General features: G+C 39.5%; 1 protein-coding gene across 1 annotated transcript in view; it reads right to left on the reverse strand.

The window, feature by feature from the left end:
* FAM135B (family with sequence similarity 135 member B) overlaps positions 1-15,400 on the reverse strand; it is a 158,998-nt gene extending 143,598 nt beyond the window's left edge. Inside the window, exon 1 of the mRNA XM_068396461.1 lies at positions 15,324-15,400. Within this exon, the coding sequence (XP_068252562.1) occupies positions 15,324-15,400 (77 nt within the window). The remainder of the gene's footprint in view (positions 1-15,323) is intronic.
* Positions 15,401-17,947: the final 2,547 nt, after the last annotated feature.

A 17,947-nucleotide genomic window follows, 5' to 3' on the forward strand; every position in this document is an offset into this window, starting at 1 on the left:
AGGGAACTGCTAGAGAGAGTCCAGCGCAGAGCCACGAAGATGATTAAGGGAGTGGAACATCTCCCTTATGAGGAGAGGCTGAGGGAGCTGGGTCTCTTTAGCTTGGAGAAGAGGAGACTGAGGGGTGACCTCCTTAATGTTTATAAATATGTAAAGGGCAAGTGTCAAGAGGATGGAGCCAGGCTCTTCTCAGTGACATCCCTTGACAGGACAAGGGGCAATGGGTGCAAGCTGGAACACAGGAGGTTCCACTTAAATATGAGGAAAAACTTCTTTACGGTGAGGGTGACCGAACACTGGAACAGGCTGCCCAGAGAGGTTGTGGAGTCTCCTTCTCTGGAGACATTCAAAACGCGCCTGGACGCGTTTCTGTGTGATATGGTCTAGGCAATCCTGCTCCGGCAGGGGGACTGGACTAGATGATCTTTCGAGGTCCCTTCCAATCCCTAACATTCTGTGATTCTGTGATTCTGTGAAACTCAAGCCTCTCTGTGGATCTGGTTCTTCATGCCAGCATTTAAGATACTAATGACAGATCTGTCAATTTTTGATCGAACATATGAAATCCTCCGCAGGGAGCCAGGACTCCTCAAACCTATCACAGGCAAGTCTAAAAAGAATCTCAGATGATGCCTCAGTCTGTAAACTTGGTGTTTCATTATAGTGGAATAAATGTTAATTTCATCTAGATAACGATTTTGGCAATAGCCTCATCTTAATAATATTTTCTTTGCATCAGGAGCACCACAAGAGTATGGAAAGACATTGATGAAGTAATCCTAATTTGTTTATTCTTCCTCTCTCCAACCAACAAAATAGGCCATCTACCTGAGAGAATAAAAGACTCACTGGCTCCCTTTAAGCATTTTCCTACTCTTATTAATCTTTGCTAGGACTTTCACTGACTAAATTCAGTGAATTTTGTGCCTTGCTAGTTTGGCTAGCAGAGAATCCTGTAAAATATAGGATGCCACCTAACACTGGGCTAATCTTTGGATGGGACCATCCTAAAAGTGTCTATCCACAGGTAGCAGATAGACTTGACCATCAACTAAGTTCTGGAGAACCAAGAAGCAGTGCAACAGGTCAAGAATAACCTAGCATTGATTTCAAGGAGGGAATAATTAGGGGCTTAGAATAGGGTCAAATTTTTATGACTTCTTACTGGCAGAAAGATGCAACAAAAAGGTAAAATTTCAGCCATCAGCTGAAAGAGACCATGAAAGTAATCTAGGTGCTACAAAAGTTCGAGTGAGATAGCAGAATTTCTCTGAGAGATCATCATAAATGATGGCAATGTTAACAGAGGAAAGCAGAGTCAGCATGTAGGACATAAAACTTCTGATATGATGATGCATATAGGGCTGTGGACAACAAACCTTGAAAGAGGAAACTATATTCACACTGAAATACAATATTCTCCTGTGAAACAGAACAGAGACAGATGTCCAAAAGGAATGAATGTTAGATCCTTAGAGAGATCTCACCAACTCAACAAATAGGCTGATTTGGGTTTAGAGAGGTGCCATTTTCATCAGTTAGGACATGTAACACAGTAAAATTGGTCACTGTCCCAGTGGGTGCTCATTGGGAGATACTGAGTTCTGCATCACAGCGCACAGTGGAGGAGAAAACACTCCAGTTTGATTTTTCAGAAAAAATGCTCAAATGGTAGCTAAAAGAATAGCACAATACAACATTTAAGATGAGAATTCAAGTGTTCCTAGAGCCAAAAGAGAACGGATGTTATTCAAATCAGTGTCACAAGGACAAATGATCTTATTGACTATAGAATTTGTGAAAAGTCATGGAAGTTAAAAGAGACAGCACTGCTATGGGAACTCAAACCACGGAGCAGGGACTTCCAGAAGCTTGCATCATTTGCATGTTATCTGAAATAGCATACAATATATTTTGCATCACAGATTACTAGTACTCTTGATCGTTTACTGGGATGCCACATCGTCACAGACAGCGCAGGTGAAGGAAGACAGCGCTAACATTCAGCTTTTTCCAATAGCTTTTTTCTACTTCGAAAAAGGTTCTTAAAGCAAAAATTTGTATCCAGAGTGCTACCACATCAATGAAAGATGTTTTTTCTTGCTATCAGAAGGCAGAATATTGTTGATGAGATCTGCTAGAAGATCATATATATCCGTATCTTTTGGCAAACACCAAATCCCAAACTGATGGGAAAGCTGGTTGTCTGTTTTGACTTTTAATGCAATTTTAATTCAATTTTGAGCTGAAATATATATCAGAGACTAGGGATTTTCAGAGAATCGCTGTGTAGAATTGGGTATGACAGCTTTAAGTAAGGGAACAAAAATTGTCAGAAGCTCTGGTTAGATAAAAGTTCTTAGGTTTCAATGTTTACAGACCTCCTATCCACTTTATTCTCTGAAATATTTCCTACTGTTTTATTTTCTAAAAATGACAATGTATTTACCCTTTCAATAACTCCATAAGGTAGGGGAGCACAGGTGTATTTTCTTTATCTGAACATAGTTAGGACAAGCCCTAAATAGGTTTATTCATCCCAAACTGGTAATTTGACCTACTGACTTAAATAGAATTATCTGTTTCCTAAAATCTGAATGCTTATGTATTGTGCCAATTGCCAAAAGTAAGAACTTGAGCCTAGTATGTTTTCTGTGAAAGGATTTAGCCTTCTTTCTTTATCCAGTGTTTGAACAAGCCAGGGCTGCTCTTATCTGAGAATCTTCACACCCAGTTACTTTCCTTAAGCTCTAGTAGGTCTATTACATCAATTTATTTCTCTCCACTGCTCCACAAACTTTGTCTTGTGAGGAGGATGTGTGAGTCCTGGCAATATCTAAACCAAAGAGAATATGTTATACTGATGAGCAAAAAAAAAAAAAAAAAAAAAATCATAAAATAAATTAAAAATCTACAGCTTTCTCAGCATTTTTGGTGTTGACTGGTTGCAGACATCACTCCAAACAGTCACATTATAAACTGACTTCTCATTTGTTGTAGGACATCATTACAAAGATTTATCATGCATAGCCAAATGGGAACAAGAGATTACTAAAGAACAGTTCATTTTTCAGCTGCATTTTATTTGTAATACCTTTTCTTGGCAGATGTTATCCCCACAAATGAGTGAATGTTCTGAAGTAACAAAGTGGACATGGATTGATGGGAGAAATTGATCTTCATTTGTTAATGTACTTTTACTGCAGCAAGCACATTAAGTAATTAAAGTGCTAAAAAAGATCTTCCCATCCAAAAACACAATACACTGAACTCCATTAATGCAAAGACAAAGGCCAATTGTTTTTTCCATTGCATCTCAAGTGCACCTTGTCTGCAGAATACACACCATATAGTTTGATTGCATCCATAGAATTAAACTATGCAGTTGCACAAACAGTTATTATCTCCAGGCAAGTCTAAAGGATGAAGTGTCAAAAAAGAGTAATGATTTTGAGTTCCCGACATAAACGATCTTAAAAGGATATGATCGGGAGATAGTGTACAGTTTCCCATTCTGAAAATTAGACTTTGGGATGTTTTAAGCTGAATACAAAAATATCTGGAAAATAAAAGTCAGAGACACTCTGGAACAAACTTTTCCCATCCACGATGATGTTTTCTACTATCACAACATCTGAGTGTTTGTGATTGTACCTTGTTAAGAACAATCTTCTGAGATATTATTACTACTTCCATATTTTTAGATAATAGCTGATGAGCTAAAAGGTCGTTCAAGTCCACCTCAAGAAATTTTCCAAATTCATTACTCACTTCAACAAATAACAGTCATAGATCATTTGGGTTTAGAACAGTTACATTAAAATGCATCTTACAAAACTGTGCAGAAGTGTGTGGACAGTATTGCCAAGAGACAGGATTTCTTCAAACACAGAGCAGGGAAACAGAGCTGAACCACATCTCCTAGACACTAGGCAGTGCCTCCTCTCTGAAAATGATGGGCATGGGGCACTAAGTTAGGGACATAACAGTGAGAGAAATTACTGGTGTGGGTTTTTTTCTTCAACCCTAGTTTGCATGGCAATGTGAAATTTTTCACATAGAGTTCCCAGCAATCATTAATACAGAGTTGAAACCAGGCATGTGCAATATCAGATGGAAAATTCTGGACAACATGGTTATTTAAAACAAACACATGTTGGAGAGCCCAGGAATGTTATATTAATTTGAGAGCTCAGGAGAACTCCAAATGTCGTCTTATCGCTTCTCAGTCCATATGGACCAGATTCACCATGTGTTCTGCTCCCATTTGGTGCCCATGTAGCACAACAAGAACTGGCTGAGTCATATGTCAAGAAAGAGTGTGCTCACTTCAGTCACCTTTCACACATGGGATGGCAGCTGATTTTTCTTGGTCGTGAACACTAGAATGATAATTAGTCATTAAAACAAATTATTTAAAAGTATACATTGCACAACATTCCACAAATTGGCCTCTGTTTAGTCATAAGTATCAGGGAAAAAAAAAGTTCAAGTGTAATCTAGTGAATCACAACATTCACTACCTAGCTTTCTTTCTAATCCTAGTCTTGTTACAGTTGTCTCATCTTTTTCCCACCTGCAGAATATAAACAACTGGGACTTAAGAAAGACATTTTGAAGGATAAGTAAAGGTTGTAAAGTGATTTCTGATCCAAAGATAAAAGGTGGTGATACTTAAGCAGAGCACAGTTTAGTATAGATACTCTGGCTACCCAGGTGGAAAGTTTTGTACACGTCAGGAAAATTCAGAAGAGGTAAGGATACAGACAGAGAAGGCATTCTGCTTGCTCCTGGAAGACAAATATTAAAATATACCATACAGACCATGCTAGTCAAGGGGAATGTCATGCAAACAGATGGGATCCACTCTGTTAGGAAATAAAGTGGAAGGTGTGATGTTAGATTAAAATCTTGGGTAAAAAAATATAGTTAAAAAGAGAAGAAACTAAAATGAAACTTTTGGAATTTAGCCAGCTTTGAATGCTCATCAGTCATTAACCTGGAAGACAGTTCATTCTATCATCTATAACATTAAAAACTGACCACCATAAGATTTTTTTCAAAGCTCTTGGAGCGTAATTGGGCAGTGCTTTGCCCATTTTTATGAATCCAATTAATAAAATAAAAATATTTCTACAAGCAGAGATTTAAATTTAAAGTATTATCCTCTGGAGTATCATAGAGTGGCTTTGATCACCCTTGAGAAAGTTAATTAAGTTTTAAGTTCGGCAAAGCAAAGGTTTTCATTCAATGGGCTAAACCCATGTCTTTGAGGGGAATTTCTACTTGAACGAATAAACTTTATAGAGTAAGTGGTTGCTTTTCATTCGTGGGTCTTCTAGAGACAGCTGTGATCTTCACTGATGTACTCAGGTCTAACTGTTTTACCCTCTGAGTATTTGTGCTTAATGATATCATGGAGAATTGATGACACAAAAATCCCCATAAATTCTTAGGATCCTGTTTGCATTAAGTGCAGCATTGAAAATTGGGCTTCTTCAGGATGTGACGCATTTGTTGAGGAACTGGACGCAATAACATCAAGAGTTAAAGTGTGGAGCATTGCATATAGATGAGAAGCAGAACTTTTAATTTTATTTGTAAACTACATTTCTCAGCTAAAATCACTTTTTAATGTTAATCAAATAAACCTATTTTGTGCTGTAAGCTAAACAGCTAGACTAATTACTGGAGACCACGGTGCTGACGATAAATCACTAAAACATAGTGTCTACTGCATGCGCTGAAACAGCGATGCAGAAGGAAGCTGCAGAGGATTGTTTCAGTGCTAAGGAAGGCTATGGTCATACTCATCCTATGGTCAGGGAATCATTGAGGCTGGAAGGGAACTTGAGTGGTCTCCAGTCCAATGCCTGCTCAAAGCAGGACCAATTGTTGAATTTGGATCAAATTGCTCAGGGCCATGTCCAATCAGGTCTTGAAAACTTGGATGGAGATTCCCCGGCCTCTCTGGACAAATTCCAGAGCTTGACTATCCTCATAGGATTTTTTTTTCCCTTGTAACCAGGAACTGTAGGAAGGGACCAGGTCTAGCTGTTCTCTCAACAGCGTGTCCTATATTTAAAGACAGGATTTGCCGCTGGTAATTTTGCCATGCTTCCTCTAGGGATATGCACAATGTGTAACAACGTGATAACACATTCTGAACACAGATAACTTCATCTGCCTCAATTAGTTGCTGTTTGCAAAGTGCTTTAGAGAGGAAAAGTACCCAAAGAGCTGCAAAGCACCACAATCACCTCACATGAAAACTTGTAGAATAACTTCCCATTCCCTAAAAATTACACACAAGGAACACTGTGGTTTTTTGAAGGATCTCATAGTTATTTTATTACCAGAGCTACTCATTCAGTAATTTCTGGCACCTTCTCTTGTTTAGAATAATTGCACTGACACAGACTATGCTAGTGTCATGTTTCTGGCTTGTTCTCATTAAGTTCAGTGCTTTAAAAATGTGTCACTTCACTTGTTCTTAAGTAATAAAATGTTGCAGCACATACACATATATCCTTTCACAAGCCTGAGAGATTAGACTCCCTTCCCCTACACACATACATACACAGAGCTGAGTGATTCCCAGCAGTAAATGCGAGTCCATGTGTAACTATGAATTAAGAACTGCAGTCAACGTTTGAAGTGTAGCTCTGTATAAATGTAAATCATGTCAGGTGAAATTGAAGCTGCTTTCTGACATAACTCACTCAGAAAGTCATCAAAGCAGAAATGTAAATGTCACTTGGATTGGGGTGATGTTTGTTTTCTTTGGAGGAGATAGTATCCAGATGTTAAGGGAGCAAAGGCTTATTTTTTGGTCAATCAAATACAAGAGTTAGCCAAATCATGGGGGTTTTTTTGGGTTTGTTTTGGTTTGGTTTGGTTTGGTTTGTTTTTTTTAAAAAAAAAAGGCTTGCAAGGAACACACTTCTTTTCCACTCTTCCAGCACTGTTACCAACACGGTATTATTTAACAAGTGAATGGAACATGAAGTTAATATTTTAAAAATATATTTTTTAAACCGATATATACTAAATTTTTTTTTTTAAGCTTTGGGATACAACCTTTCATGGTTTTCATAGCAGTCATGAGCATTAAAATATTAATTTTAAATAGTACAGGAACTTCTTGTCTAACTGCCTGACTCCAGGAAACACAACTTTAAAAAAAAGGAGTAGGACCTGCATCAAAAGCATAGACATGGCCAAAGGCTCAGCTACAAACTCTGGCACAGAAAACTTACTAGAAATGTCCTTGCTTAATATTGGGTATCACAAATAAGGTTTTTCGAAGCCGTAAGTTACAGAGGTGCATTGCTTGCCAGCCTCTAAATCAGAGAAGATACAATCCAACAAGCCGATGGAGAGACTCCCATCAATGTCAGTGGTTTTGAAGAAGGCTATAGAAGCCTGGTTAACATAAAATGCCACATGGTTTTAATTGATTTCCTGAGTACTTAGCAGTCTTGAAAACTGAGGCTGGAAGAACAGTGAAACACCTGTATTTTCTGAGATGTAGAGGTTTCTATTATTCTATTCAGCTATCACAAGCCATTGCTGACAAGATCACTACAACATGTCCATTCTGCTGTGGTACTGGCTTTGTCTAACCATCCAAAACTTTATAGCTTTCTTTGGTTACAAACATGTACATAAACACACCAGCTGACAAGCTTTTTCTTTTTTTTTTTAAATCTCATTTTGTGTGAGATTCTTATATGATACTCATCACTAACATCTGAGCAACCCTCAGTGGCGTTTCCATGAGGACCAGTGTTTGTCATATAATTTTACTTTTATTCTCTCCCCTTGGGTAGAAACTTGAGCAGTAGAGTGCTTTCTATTTTAACTTTACTCTTTGCACACTCAAACACACTATTGTGTGCTCATGTCAGAAATGCCACATCAGTTCTAAGACGCCTGACCCTTGGAGATGATCCCCTGTCCCGTAGGGGTTCACTGCATTACTCTAGTGAGGTCCCAGAGAATGAAAGATTCTTCATGCAGGTGCATTTTTCATTTCTGACATAAAGTTCTACTTTGCTAAAAAAAAAATAAAATAAAATAAAGAAAATTGCTGATCACCATGTTCAATACTGAGCTTAAGAACCTTTGTCTAGATTCTGGTCACAGGCTGCAAAGCACTCTGAAAACAGAAAGTAAGCTAACCTCTGCTTTCTACACCAGCTTCTTATATGATCTGGTGTCCAACATGCTCGCAGTAACCTGTGGGGCTGAGGAGATAATGTGCAGTGTTTAGGAGCAATTCCCTCATGATGACATTTCTGCAGTTCAGAACAATTGGCATTAGGGCATCAGAGAAAGAGGTTATCTCCTATGCAAACAGAGATGGTAGGAATATCAGTCATACCTGTTATGGTTATTATCAGCAAGCAGCCTACGGACAGTCCCAAGCTGCAGGCCAGACAGACCAGTTAAGGATACCTCTTTCTCTCTTTCATCAAAGGATATTGAGCCATACTCTACAAGAAGCTGTCGTCTAACTGCTAACTCATGTCTTGCTAAGGTTCACCTCTCCTTTCTCTGTTATTCACTGAACCATTGTAGTGTGACACACTTACATGCAGCAGATGGATATGCATATTCTCTGCATAATGTAGTCACTTGATTTTACACCATGTTGTTAATTGTACAATCAGCAATTATTGCACAAAAATGGCTGAAAAGACACAAAGGCAACTGGCACAGGAGGCCACAGAAGAAGGGGCACCAGCAGGCAAGGCACATTTTTTGTCACTGTACACTGGCTGCATTTCAGAGAGGACACACAAAGGTTCTCTGCCACATCTAGCATGTGAAACATTATCTCAGGGTCCAGAGTATTATCTATCCAGGCCCCTTATTTCTGAATCTAGACTGTACTAATTCTGTGATTGTGCCTTAGTTGGCCAACCTATTAGATGAGCATGGTGAGTTGACCCTGGCTGGACACCAGGTGCCCACCAAGCCAATATATCACTCCCCCTCCTCAGCTGGACAGGAGAGAGAAAATATAATGAAAGGCTCATGGGTCAAGATAAGGACAGGGAGATCACTCAGCAGTTACCACCATGGGCAAAACAGGCTTGACCTGGGGAAACTAGTTTAATTTATTATCAATCAAAATCAGAGTAGGGTAATGAGAAAATAAAAACTAAATCCTAAAACACCTTACCCTCACCCCTCCCTTCTTCCTGGGCTTAACTTTAATCCTGAATTGTCTACCTCCTCCCACTCAGCGGTGCAGGAAGATGGGGAATGGGTGTTGCGGTCAGTTCATCACACGTCTCTGCCGCTCCTTCCTCCTCAGGGGGAGGGCTCCTCACTCTCTTCTCCTGTTCCATCATGGGATCCCTCACACGGGAGACAGTCCTCCATGAACTTCTCCAACATGAGTCCTTCCCACGGGCTACATTTCTTCACAAACTGCTCCAGCATGGGTCCCTTCGACAGGGTGCAGTCCTTCAGGAACACACTGCTCTGGTGTGGGTTCCCCACAGAGTGACAGCTCCTGCCAGGAGACTGGTCCAGCATGGGCTTCCCACAGGGTCACAGCCTCCTTTGGGCATCCACCTGCCCTGGCGTGAGGTCCTCCACAAGCTGCAAGTGGATATCTGTTCCACATTTAACCTCCATCTGCTACAGGGGCACAGCCTGCCTGACCATGGTCTTCACCATGGGCTGCAGGGGAATCTCTGCTCCGGTGCCTGGAGCACATCCTCCCCCTCCTTCCTCACCGACTTTAGTGTCTGCAGAATTGTTTCTCTCACATATTCTCAATCCTTTCTCCAGCTGCAGTTGCGCAGGTTTTGCTTTCACCCCTTTGAGTTGAGATGCTGCTCTTTACCTGCAGAAGGGTGTCATCTTAGGCTTGATGCTATTTAGTTTCAATCTTTTGCCCCTACCACTGGCACTGGAGATCCCACCTCTCTTCAGCAGACACAGAGTCCCTGAAAATTAAAGATAGCTACCCTAACTAATCAAATGACAGAACTGTCTTCAGCAACTGTCATGAGAATAACTCATTATACCTGATTCTGCTGGAGTTGGACATTTGCTACACTTCAGGACACGGATGTTTAGCTCACTGAACACCGGCACCTCAGCTGCTTTCATGATTACAGGTTTGTGCTACACTATTTTCAATCCTATCAGTTCAGCGCAGCAGGTTCTCAACTATCACTGCATGACCACATAGACAGGCTTTGCCTTCTTACTCCTGAACTTTTTTTCTTTTTTTTTTTTTTGGAAGGTATCTGATGCTGCCTTAAAGTGGACGCCTGTTCAAAAGTCACAGAAATAACATGTCTTCATGCCAAGAAAAAAGTCAGTTCTGTCAATACATCTGTTCCATTATTGCAGAAAGGCATCACTTCAGCATGCCTGTTAGCCCCCTTCTTTTTCTTTTCTTTTTTTTCTTTTTTATTTCATTTATATTAAAGAGAATCCTTGCATCATAAATGCACTGGGTAAGTGTTTTCAAAATGACATGGATTTACAGTCTAAAAGTGATTTGCATTTCATTACAGGTGAGAAGTTTGAAGAAATGCATATTGTTATGAACAAAATAACAAGATTTGCCTCTGTCGTAGAATTTTAAAAGATTTTTTTTTTTTCATATCTTGACACTGTACCTCAAAGACTCTGGGAAATAAGGTCTGAACCTCTGAATACAATGTGTATTTCCCAGGTACGCATCCTGACAAGAAAGGCATTGGTTCATTGCCCAACCCCAGTTTGCTGAGGAAAGGAGCTACTGCATTGTGTCTCTGAAGGGGATGATTTCATAACTAAGTACACTGAAATGCTGTTGTCTGTCTGGTAGGCAACAGGGATGTTTTGCCACATAAAGTCTTGTGTTAAGGCAGAATATCATGTTTTCAGAATCTCTGATGCTGCTAATACTTGGTCTGATACTTGTAGGGTTTTGGAGACTCCGAGACCGCTGATCTTTTTGCCAGGGTAATGCTGCATTCATTTTAGAAGAAGCTGGACTTCATTTTTCCACTAATTTTTAATCACCACCACCCTTTACACAGACAAACCACCAGTGTGTTAGACACTTACAAATTGCAGCCTGGAATTTGAGGAGTGAAAAGACTGACAAGTAGTTGATTCAGTCTTGTGAATGGTAACTAATGACTTACCTTGATCCTTGTTTCATAATACATCATTGCCAGAATCCCAGCATTATTAAGTCCCTATTTCACCTTCTTTGTGCCCTCTATTCCCTCACAGACTCCAGAAGTTACTTACCCTGTGAACGCAGTAGTTGGGGGTGTGGTTTTTTTCTCTGTCAAATAGATTTTGAAAAACTTTTAAGAAAAAAAGGTGCAGAAGGATTGCTTCTGACAGAAACAGACAAATCAATTAATTGATCTCTGGCAGTCAGGGATAATTTTATTTCCTACTTTCTTAAGGAAAATCAGAATCAGTTCGCTAATTTCACTAGAGAAAATATCTGTCACCAGTTATTAAGCAGCACATGATGGAGAGAAATAAGGATGGAAAACTTAAAAATGTTTTTTCTTCCAGAAATTGCATTACTTATTACTCAACCTTTAGAACTCTGGCATCAAACAGCATTGCAAATCCTTTGCTTTGACCAAAGACAAGGTTCTTTCTTCCCCTGTAGCAGCACTTAGAGCATTTAAACTTTGATGTCTATAAATGCTGACACTGTTATGTTTGTGCTTCAGAAGAAGATAAATTTAACACTAACTGACCAAAGTAAACTACCTGCAAGACATAATTTACTGATGACTGTTCCTATTATATATGCTGGAAACATAGAACCGTAACAAATATTTACAAAAAAAAACTTTGATTGATTTTATATCAGAGTCTTGTTTCAATATTAACCATTCGTACAGGTTAAGAAATATGATTCAAACATCACAGGGTGCAATTCAGATAGATTAAGAAGTTTCCATTTCTCATGGGGAGGGAGAGGTGGCAAATGGCTGTGTGTGCATACAGAATTCAAAATAGCTTCCAGTGCAATCAAAAATAGAACAGGACCATTACTGAAGGCCTAACATTTTAAAGCACTTTGACTCTGTGGCTTGCAGCCAGCAGATCATGTCCTTAATCAAGTTTGATTATTAACCATCACCTAACGGCTCCAGAAGGGCTGGTTCTCCCAGGATTCTCTTGCTAAACCTTGTTGATATAGTCTTTCCTTTATTTCCATGGAGTGCTCCTCTCCAAAGGGCTCGCTGTTGGCTAGCCATGCTCTCCCTAAAGGTACTATCTTTAGAAGGACTGTTAGCCAAGACTAAGTATTTTTGGAAAATACTGTCCTTATTTCTGCAGAGTTAACAGTTCTAACCCAGGAACTTCAACCTTATGTCAATGAGGCATACAGTAGCAGGACTGCTATGTATTAGTGGAGACACATAATCAGGTTTTTTATTATGTTTTTTTTAATTTTGTTTTTGTACCAAAATCCTAAGAGGAAAAGTAGGCAACATAAATTATTATTAATACTCTGCATTGCTGTTCTTGCTTTTGTTGCTAAAAAACAGCATGTTTGCTTCCCACAGAAATTAAGATTCATTTCAGCTCCACTGCCATCCTGATGGACAACCTTTCCTAAATCACCTTTCTGGCCTTCATCAGGACAGAATGATATTGACTCAATTTACAAGGCACTCAAAAAAGAAATACATTAGTTAAATAGAAAATTCTCATCGTTATTACTTCTACCACCCTCTCATCTGGGGAGACCATATGTCAATCCAAGGTATCCTAGATGTTTGTAATGAATATCAACAATGGCAATAGGGGAAAAAATGAGACGTTTGCCCAAGTTACAATGAAATTTGGCAAGCTCATCTACTCCTTTTCTTCACACTTTCATGCTACAGTGATAGGGGCTGCTGAGTAGATAAAGCCAGCCAGAGGATACTGATCAGCATATATGAGACACAATAAAGGATATTGTTGGAAATGTGAAGGTTAAAACTATGGAAGGAAAGCAAATGCAATACTATGTAGGATACACAGAAAGAAAAATTACTGTAAACAAATTAATGCAGTATAACCTATAGTACCGTGTGTCTGGAATATTAATCAGTAAAGCAAGGTAAGCACCAGTGGGGAAAAAAGCAAGCGTAATTAGGAACTCATTAGTGTGACAGCAGAATATATCATCTGTATTAGTGCTGGTTTACCCCCACACTAGAGATTTGATCTCACTGTCAAAGCCGGAGAAAGTATTTTACAGAAATTATTGAATGCAAAAGCAGACCAATATGACAAAAACCAGGCAGCTTGTCATACAGTAGCATGAGAAGTAAGGCCAGGTTGGATGAGGCTTTGAGCAACCTGGTCTAGAGGAAAGGTGTCCCTGCCTGTGGCCGGGGGGTTGGAACTAGATGATCTTTAAGGTCCCTTCCAACCCAAACTGTTCTATGATTCTATGATTCTAAGTAGGAAGATTCCTGGCTATCCTCTGAACATCCTACTAAATCCAAAAAAATCACTGAACCCCAGGTGGGTGTGGATTTTCAAAACTGAGGAAGATCAAAGACATTATTACACTGATCACCGGAAGCCAAGAAAAAAGTCTATAGCTAGGACTGTCTTCTAAGGTCATAAGGACTGGAATACACAGGAGACTTCTTTTATAACTTAGATAAACCAAACACCTCAAGCACAGAGGATTTTTTGGTTTTTTTTTATTTAACACAACTACTTGGTATAGTCAGAATGCTTTCCAACATAAAGTTGGAGGATATTTGCTTGGAGACATGAACAGAATGACATATGTCAACTGTTAAAACAAAATAGAGCTGTGTTTCCTTCGTTCAAGTTCACAGCATCTTTTCCACATAGTTCATCACAGTAAAAACAAATAACGTAAAGCCTGTATACAGATGGAAATAGCTCTACCTAATCCATCCCAATACCTGAAACAATTCCATAGTTTTCTTGCTTGAAATGGTACTCGAGATGGACAAATCATCTGTGAACCACCCCTGTGCCAAGCTAAGGCTTGAAAGAGAATATTTAGTGTGCCGTACACATCAATCATAGAATCATAGAATCATTTTGGTTAGAAGGACCTTTAAGATCATCGAGTGCAACCATTGACCTAACACAATCCTCGTAGATGAAAGAAAATAATATTCCACTAGACCCACTATTGTCCATGAAGTACATTCTTTTGACCCATCTAGGTCTTCTGGTCTCCTCAGAAAGTGTTTCAGTATCTTATCTTTTCCTCACTGAAAAACACCTGTGGGGTCCAATATGCAAACAGAGTAACAACTCGCACTTGGTTAGGCTTCTCCACTTCACAGCCACAGGGTTGTTATAAGAGCTATTAGAAAGAGGACACTCCACAACCTCTCTGGGCAGCCTGTTCCAGTGTTCAGTTACCCTCACTGTAAAGAAGTTTTTCCTCATATTTATGTGGAGCCTCCTGTGTTCCAGCTTGCACCCATTGCCCCTTGTCCTGTCAATGGATGTCACTGAGAAGAGCCTGGCTCCATCCTCATGACACTTGCCCTTTACATATTTATAAACATTAATGAGGTCACCCCTCAGTCTCCTCTTCTCCAAGCTAAAGAGACCCAGCTCCCTCAGCCTCTCCTCATAAGGGAGATGTTCCACTCCCTTAATCATCTTTGTGGCTCTGCGCCGCGTTCCTATGTGATATGATCTAGGTAATCCTGCTCCGGCAGGGGGATTGGACTACATGATCTTTCAAGGTCCCTTCCAATCCCTAACATTCTGTGATTCTGTGATTCTGTGAAGAGAGGTGCAAAAGAATAGTGGCAAATTTTCAGTAAACCGGAAGTTGTACATGTTCTTCTAACTTACAGGGACATGAAAAACTCATGTGACCACCAGAACCAGAGCTTTAGTCAAGCATGAGTACTCATGTTCCTTTCTGTAAAGGTGAGATTCAGCTAAATTTCATTAAAAGAATGTACTCATTAGAGTTATGACCCTAAAATGAACATGTTTTCATTATAGTTCAATGCAGCTATTATTTAGCATAGAAGCTCAACACCAGTCCAGAAGCATTTAAAACAGCGGTTTTACTTATATCTGAACAGATGCTTAAAATAATTTGGAGCATTACAACATTGTCAGTCAGTCAGTCCAATTTTATAGTGAAAGTAATGTACATCTATCTTCCTTGACAGCAATGAAAGCCCAATGACATCCTTCCCTGCCCTGGAGATTGCATGAAATATAACTGCATTTGGCAGAAAAGAACCTGTTTTGGAGTTTAACTCTTTTCTGTAAACTACTGCTCTGTAATCAGCTGCAATTTAATGGAAACGTCAACTCACCCTCTCTGGAAGAGGTCCACATTATGGAATTTGTGTAGCTCCACAGAAAACTCGACTGTTCCCTGGACCTCAGACATGATTTTTTCAGGTCATCACCTAAACAACACATATATACAGGCATTATAAACACAGGAAGTATTTTGCTTAACAAATCCATGAATGGATTACTGCTTTTTATTCGGCATCTTGGGGTTCATGCAAAGCTTGAAATCCACTGAAATCATCTGAAATCTTTCCAATAACAGCATTGGGCTCCATCTTCAGGAAGATTTGCTAGAAGTCAGATCAAAGCAGTAATTAAGAGAGGTAAAAAGTCTAATTAAGCCTGAGGAGAGAATGATAATATTATGGAAAGTATAAGAAGCAAAAAGTAAATAACATACTATGTGCAAGAATCTCAAAGCAAATTTTAATTAACTTTCTTGCTACTCTTGTACAGGAAATTGATTTTTTAATTCCCGTTTTACCAAATGGCAGATATCCAGGGTCAGCACAGCTCATTTCTGTAAAAGCACAGACAAAAACCCTAGAGAGATGAGAGCAGAATTCAGAATCCTCTTACTTTTGACCCCTCCTATGACTTCACCAAAGTCCCGGAAGGGAAGCTTCGGAGGGAATATGAATAATTTGAAGATTAATGAATGGAAGACATTCTTCTAGGGAAAATGCTGACAATCAAAGCACCTAATAGGCCCCGACAGCCAGATCAAGATTTTGAAGTATTACAGCCATTTAAAGATAATATCTCTTACATTCATTGAGTCATAGAATAATTGAGGTTGGAAGGGACCTCAGGACCTCATACCTTACTCTAGGAAGCTTTGCAAAAGTAAGCTTCCAAACCAGCACTATTTAATACACCAGTGTAAACCCTTAACATTAATTGCAGCAGAGGCAAGCCAAGGGCTTTTACAGCTTTTGGACAGATTTGCTATTTACCCTTTCCTTCTTTTCTCCCTGCAAGTCTACTTCTGGCAATCTACAAGCTCTCTGGATATTGTCTATAGCATCACCGAAAAGATAGAGATCAGATTTGTTTAATTAACATGTTCATAACCATGAACAGCAGCCAAGTACAATCTCTGAGGAAGCCCCATATCAAGGCTATGAATAATTCCCCTATCTGAGACATACAGGGCTTTAAGGGGACATCCAGCTCAGACAGCAAAGTGGAGAATTTCTCCGTATATGCTAACCAGTAATTTCCATGGTGCTCAAAGATTTGACCATTTTCTCCAATGAAGCAGGAATGAAGAGGATTTTGATACATGAGGTCCTCAGATAGGCATTAGGCTGTAGCTTTCTGATAAGTTTCAATGCTCACTCATGATTAGTAATTTTCCAACTGACTGGCTTATTACACCGATTATTTTAAAGTATGTTTTCTTTCTGGCTATCCTCTCAAGCACCACCATTTTTCAAAAAGAGCTCATTCCAGAGTTAAAAGGGTGTTGATTTTTCATTCACCCTCCTCACAAACAAACATTGCAGATGTTTACTCTGGAATGACAAGAATGGGACATAAGATGTACACAATATGTGTAACATGTCTATAAATGTGAGAAATAAAAAAAAAAAGACAATTGCTAAGCTACCCATCTGATATACCTCCAAGGTAAGAAACTCTACATTAGCTCAGGTCAGGCCATGATTTAGGAGCAAGGTAAGGTAAGGAAGGTAAACTCAAATGCTATTACAAGTACTTTTCTTTTTTTTTTCCTTCCCCCCCTATTTCAACAGGAATTAGACTAATCCTTTCTCCTTTTGCCTTTCTGCACAGCCTAACGAGTTGTATACTGTTTATAATGCATGTATATCACATATCCACCTGGATATGTGTGTGATGATAGTCTTGGCTGAGTGCACAGCACCAAAGCAAAGCAGACTGTGTGTGGGAAGCCAAGAGAAAACCACACAATACAACAAAGCGATACTCTGACAAGGTATTTAGCCTTGAGGAGAGTGCTAATTGGAAGAATTGCCTCTGGATAAATCTGCATGTTGTGCTGAGACATATTTCCCTAGACCAAAAGTTCAGGATCAAAGGGAACTCCACTCTTTTGAAGACACTGTTTGAAAGAGGAGAGGTGTGAATGCATGGCCAGCCAGTTCAGACCAGCACCAATAATGTCAAAGACAGAAAAAGTGATATGAAGCTAAGGTCAGCTAAGGTGAATGAAAATGGAAATACACACATAGCTTTTCACTGTATGTACATTTTATTTTGCATGCTTTGACCTTCTCAAAACAAAAAAAACCTGTTTGTATAACTTTATTTCCCTCACCAATCACCACAATGAAAGAGTAAATAGCTACTACACCAGGCTGGATTTCCATCCACCCCACTGGTACACCAGAGGATCAGAGCACATAAATCCATGTCATAGAAACATACAGCCATATAATGGTTTGGGTTGGAAGGGAACTTAAAGATCATCTAGTTCCAACCCCACTGCCATGGGCAGGGACACCTTCCACTAGACCATGTTTCTCAAAGCCCCATCCAACCTGGCCTTGAACACTGCCAGGGAGGGGGCAGCCACAACTTCTCTGGGCAACCTGGGCCAGTGTCTCACCACCCTCACAGTCAAGAATTTCTTCCTAATCTAAATCTACCCGCTTTC

This window comes from Nyctibius grandis, chromosome 3 (assembly GCF_013368605.1).
Source record: "Nyctibius grandis isolate bNycGra1 chromosome 3, bNycGra1.pri, whole genome shotgun sequence".
In the NCBI taxonomy this organism is placed as follows: Eukaryota; Metazoa; Chordata; class Aves; order Nyctibiiformes; family Nyctibiidae; genus Nyctibius; species Nyctibius grandis.